The 6000-nt window shown below is 42.4% G+C and overlaps 1 protein-coding gene across 4 annotated transcripts in view; it reads left to right on the top strand.

Annotated features, from left to right (window-relative positions):
- Window positions 1–262: 262 nt before the first annotated feature.
- Window positions 263–6000, top strand: part of Snx13 (sorting nexin 13) — a 122583-nt gene continuing 116845 nt past the window's right edge. For 3 of the 4 annotated variants that reach the window (XM_042695793.1, XM_042695792.1, XM_042695791.1), the window contains exon 1: window positions 264–497. Coding sequence is in view for 3 of the 4 variants with exons in the window: in XM_042695792.1 (XP_042551726.1) it covers window positions 486–497 (12 nt within the window). In the remaining variant the exon portion in view is untranslated. Of the gene's footprint in view, window positions 498–6000 lie in introns of all 4 variants that reach the window. The other variant, XM_042695794.1, reaches the window with a different exon arrangement.

Here is a 6000-nt window from a genome sequence, read left to right as displayed (position 1 = left end):
GGCCTGCGACGGGGCCGGCCGACCCCGGCGGGGGGCGGAAGACCAGCGACCTCCGCGGCGGCGCACGCCGGGCCCCGCGGGACCCCAGCCCCGGTCCTCCCCTCCGCGCCCAGCGCCGCCAAGTCGTCCCGGATCCCCGGTCCCGAGGACCCCGCCGTCGGCGCCGAGGCGGCGACCCCGCGCCGGCCTCCGCGTCCCCCACGCGCCGGCGCCATGGAGACGGTCACGAGACGCCGGCGTCCGCGCCGACCAATGGGAACGCACGTCGCGGGGAGACGCGGACGTCGCTCTTCCAAGATGGCGGCGCGTCCGTCGCGAGCCGCCGGGCCGTGGGGAAGCCAGCGAAGCCGAGTAGAGCCGCCGCCCGGGAAAGGATTGAAGGAACAGTTGCCGCCGTTGGCAGCGGCCCGGGCAGTTTTCGCTGCTGCTACGGCTGTTGCCATGCGGCGAGGCTAGGGAGGACCTCGCTTCCCCGGGGTGTAATAATGTTCACGGAGGTAAGCGGCCGCGCCGGCCGGTGTTTACCTGCGGTGCCGGGAGGGGGCCGGCGCCGGCCCGTCGGGGAACGCAGCTTCTCCGCTTCTCCCTCCGGCCCCTGGGCCCCGGCGCGCTACGGCGGGGCTCCGACAAGTGCTCTCCCCTCCGAGCCGGAGCGGTGCTGACCCGACCCGGCGCCGGCAGCCCGGGCTGCCCGCGCCTCGCCTGCTTCCGCACCCGCCCGGAGCCCGCTGGGGGCCGGGGCTTCCGTCCGCCGGCGCCCCGTCCTCACCCTGCGTGTCACTTAACCCACCTGCTCCGTGGCAGCCTTGGTTGCTCCGCCTTGACCGAGGTTCCCCCTGATCACGTCCAAGGCTCCAGGGCCTCCAACTCCGAGCTCTCTCGGGCAGCATCCTGGAGACGGGTTTGGCTCCGAAGGGTGGTTCCCCTCCCTCCCCCCCCCCCCCCCCCGGCTTGGTGAAGTGGACCTTCCCCCTCCCCCCCTGTAAATCGTGGTGATTCATAAAGTTTTGCTTAGGGTCTGCCCTTCTGGTGTCGCCTGTGCCCTCCCCCACCCCCTCCCTCGCTACTCTTTGAGGAACAGTTTTCCCCTTTAGCTCTGAAATAAGAAGTAGGGCAACAATGATGAGCCAATCAGTTTCCCTTTTCTCCTGTCGACTGTCCGTTGCAAGAAACAAAACAAGACCAAAAAAAAAAAAAAAAGCACGGATTTTTTTTTTTTAAGAAGTGGAGTTTGCCTTTACTACTTTAAGAGGAAGAACTGAGTTGGTGCAATTGGTTACTTAACCCAAGTTAACAGAGCTATGTGTATTGAACCCTGCAAGTGTGGACATCAGTTTTACGTAAGCTGCTGAAGCTTGTAGATTTGATAAAATGTGCTCTTCTAAATGGTTCACTTCAAGGGCTTCAAGGATCCTGTTGGGAGGGACTGGTTTGGGCATCTGTGGGTTGACCCTTTTAGTTCTGAATTGTCTCCTACCAAGAGAGACAGTTAATTTGCAATGAGAAGTATCCCTTATGTGCCAACAAGGAAACAAACTGCAGATGAGTGTCTTTTGTGTCAAAAGCAACATTACACTTCGTTTTCCAAGTCCTTGGAACTTGGTCAACTCTGAGAAACGTCATACTTCGGTGTACTTAACCATTGCACAGCTTGATAAAACATCTGGTAAAGCCCTACTGGTTGATTATTACTTTGGAACTATGCATTTCCAGTAGGTAGAAGTTCACTTTGTGTTTCCGAGTTCAACAGATTTTTTTTGTTTTGTTGTGTGTGTGTGTGTGTGTGTGTGTGTGTGTGTTTAATTCCAGGAGTTAATTTTCTTGTTAGGGATTATGGTTACATGATTCTGTTGTCAGTAGTAATAGATTCAAAAGATGTAAGTAGCAGTTCTGTTTTTACCTTGAGTGTGATATTTTGGTGAGAACAGTAGGTCTTAAAGTTTCTGTGGTATCTGTACTGTATCTCATGAAATGATCTTTTGATAAAGATTCTCAGAATAGTGTCTTGTAGCCCAATGGTAGTGCCTTCCTTTGGAAAGATTAAACATTATACAAGTGTTTTTGTACAACTTGTTGTGTCAGTCGAGTCTTGGGAACAGTCAGTGGTAGTGGTAAGCTGTACTTTGGTGCCTTGTGCGTGCATTGCACAGGTTTGTGTCACAGCCAGGGTTCTCAGGCTGGCAGTTGCCACAGAGCTATTCTATTAACCTCAACTTTGGATTGCCTTTCCATGGAAAACCCAGCTTGATTTATACTTGCTGACTTTCAGCAGTGATTTTATAGATTAGGAAATTGAAGCAGAGACCTGTCCAAGGTCAAACAAGTTGGTGACACAGTTGAAACTAATCGCATCTCCTGGCCCCTCTGTACAGAATATTGACCATTTTGCTCAGCTGTCTTTCTGTTAACATTCTTAGGTTCCCTTGATAGATCTTAGAACATGCTATTTCCTTGTCTGACTATTGTCAGTAGTTAAAACTGAAAAACAATCATTACACTTTTTGCTTTATTTCTTTTTAAGTCTTGTCTTCCTTTTATCTTAAACTTTAAACCTATTTCATATATAAATTTCACTAAATATCAGTTGGTAAAAATAGGAGTGTGGAATTTCTTTTTTGTGTCTTTTATTGCTTAGATCATCAGGTTTTAGTGAGATTTAATTCACACTAGATCTTAAAATATACAAATAACATGTGACACTATGGAAGATTCTCCTGTCTTTATGTCAGTTGTATTCAGGAACTATTTTCTCTGCTCAGAAAACAGTGATACAAACTTTGTGTTTTACTTTTATGATAAATGATATCTGTATTTGCTATATGAAAAAACAGGTTCAGAAAGTTAAAACAGCTTGTTTAAAATATAACAACTGGTGGAATGAAAGTAATATTTTAAGTCTCTTACTCAGAATATATTTTTGTAGTTTGAATATCAATAAACCAATTCTTTTTTTCTTTCTCTTTTTTGGTAGCTGAAATCACTATATTATGTAGGGCTTTATTTTTTTAACCAAGGTGGGGATATTAGATACATAGATTATAGCAATAATGATAAACACTAATATTAAAATTTTCAGTCTCTTTGTTAAAATATATCATTAATTGAAACATTAGCAGAAAGAGAAGCCATATGAATTATCCATTAAGGACTGGTTTAAGGTAAAAGGCAATTACTCAATGAGCAAACTAAATGTACTTTGAAACCTATGCAAGATATTAGATTAGTGTGAATTGAAAGTGCAGATGTAGTTACATCTCATTTCTAACATTTTGGCTTTAATTTATATGGAAATTAAAAAAATGTAATTGAATTACTTTGACAACTTGCTAATTGTTTTTATGTATTTGTGTCTTTTTAATTTTTCCATAGGTGATGTATTTGGAATGTCCAGTTAAGTGTTTTTTTTCCTCTCTTTGTCTCTTTAAGGGCTTCCTACTTTCAATGTTGTTTTTGTCCTTGTTGGTTTTTTTTTTAAACTTAGGGTTTGGTCTTTATCCTTGAGCTTTTTGGCTCAAGGCTGGTATTAGCTCTACCACTTGAGCCACAGGGTCACTTCCAGTTTTCTGGTGGTTTATTGGAGGTAAATATCTCACAGACTTCCTGCCCGACCTGGCTTTAAAGTATGACCCTCAGATCTCAACCTCCAGAGTAGCTAGGATTATAGGTGTGTGCCACTGGTGCCTGGCTCAGTGATTTTTCAGTAACACTTGGTAAAAAGTTTGCAATAATGTATTTGAAAATTGTTTTGTGTTCATCTACTTTCACATCTTATTTTACCCCCTCTTTACTGACAGTAAACTTTGGCTATCAAAATTAAGATGTGGCATGTCTTTTTAATTTCAGAATTTGTCTGAATATGAATTTTCATAGCATTAGAAACATTCTCAACAAATTTCCACTAACTTTTAAAAACATCTGTTGATGTTTTAGAAGCTATTAGAATTACAATTCTGATAACTTACTATTGAGAACTTAAGATACAGAAGCAGAATGAGATTGGATGCCAGTGATTCATGAATGTTATCCTAGCTACTTAGGAGGCTGAGATTTGAGGATTTCAGTTTGAAGCCACCTCAGGCAGGAAAGTCAGAGTGAGACTTTGCCAATTAATCACCCCAAAAAGCTGGAAAATGAAGTTGTAGCTCAAGTTGTACACCACTAGCCTTGAGCCAGAGAGCTCAGGGACAGTGCCCACGCCCTGAATTCAAGCCCCAGGACTGTTTTAAAAAAAAATTACAAAAGTTGAAATGAATTGGTTCCAGTGTGGAGGCATGACTACGCCAGGTGCTGGTCGCTCATGCTTTTAAGCCTAGCTACTGAGGAGGCTGAGATATAAGGATCATGGTTTGAAGCCAGCCCAGGCAGGAAAGTCCATGGTACTGTCAACTCCAGTTAACTACCAAAAAGTCAGAAGTAGCACTGTTGCTCAACTTGAGGCGAGCTCTGAATTTAAGCCCTTGGACCAGCGCGCGCGCACGCGCACACACACACACACACACACACACACACACACACACACACACACACACACACACACACACACTGAGTAAAAATGATAATTATTTAAGGTTATTAGTTGTGTATGTGGAACATTAAGTGAATGTTAAAAATAGTTTTTATGTCTGTGTTAAATTATTTCCAGCTTTTTGCATTTTAGATATCATCACTGATCATTGATTTTGAGGTTAAAATATGGGAAAAGGCACAACTTGCCGTGCTCTTAAAAATATGAGGTTAATAGTTGTTAAGGAATGAAAAGGTTTTGAGTTCATATGAACTTGAAGGATGTTTGTCTTAAGAAAAATTAGGCTTTTTCTGAGGAAGTTGTACTTTATTTTTTTTTGATCGGTCGTGGGGTTTGAACTCTGTGCCTGGACGCTGTCCCTCAGATCTTCAGCTTAAGGCAAACACTGTACCACTTGAGCCACAGCTCTATTTCCGGTTTTCTGGTGGTTTATTGGAGATGAAAGTCTCACGGAGTTTCTTGCTTGGGCTGGCAAGATCCTCAGATCTCAGCCTGCCGAGTAGCTAGGATTACAGGTGTGAGCCACTGGCACCTGGGTGAAGTTTTACTTTTGATGGGTGATGATTTACTCACAAAGAAAGCGATAGAATTATTTACCCATAGAATGCTTGTTTATATTTCATTTTGGGAAATCCTGAAGTATAGTGGATGAGTTGAGCTCAAGGATAGTTTCTGAAATTCTGTAGTTCTATTTTAAAGACACCCGCACACACACAAATCTTGCCCAGAGTAAATAGTGTAGAATAGTATGTTTTACTTTTTTGATTAATACATTCATGGTAAAATTACTCTTGAGATGGATGAATCCTTAAACTACATAAAACTAATTATTAAGTAATGACATTATAAAGGCCCTTAACCAGAACAAGAAGTTCTTGGGTTCATTGGTATTCAAAGGATGTTAAGAGATATGGAAAGGAATTTTTGAAGAGAATGCAAGGCTATCATTCTCTAAAGTGAGTCTGGTTTGCCACTCCACACATAGCATTGTTTGGTATGCTTTGACTATGAGTTGAATATTGCTAACTATTCTTCATACGTTTTATTAATATTTTATATTGATAATAATTTTTTACATTTTGAAATACACATCCAATATGAAATGATTAAGTGAAGCCAAGAAATATACTATCACCTCCTTTATTTTTGTATGAGACATTAGAAATTTAGTTACTAAAATATATTATCATTATTCACTCTGTTTTTCACTGATCTCAAAATTTCTTTCTCTAGTTTGTCTGAAACTTTGTAACCTTTGACAATTTTGTTTTTTCCTATAGATGTTGGTAATAATGAACATTCTCTTTTTATATCTTGAGTTCAATTTTTTAAATCTGCATCTAAGTGAGATCTTAAGGTTGTCTTTCTTTGCCTGGAGTACTTAACATAATGTTTACCTATATTGTAGCAAATATTCTCTGTTCATCTGTTGATGGACCCTCAGGTTTTGTCCATATCTAGATATCGTGAATAAT

This window comes from Dipodomys spectabilis, unplaced genomic scaffold, assembly GCF_019054845.1.
Source record: "Dipodomys spectabilis isolate Male_0828 unplaced genomic scaffold, ASM1905484v1 ptg000190l, whole genome shotgun sequence".
Lineage (NCBI taxonomy): Eukaryota > Metazoa > Chordata > Mammalia > Rodentia > Heteromyidae > Dipodomys > Dipodomys spectabilis.
This window is presented reverse-complemented; position numbering and strand designations above follow the sequence as displayed.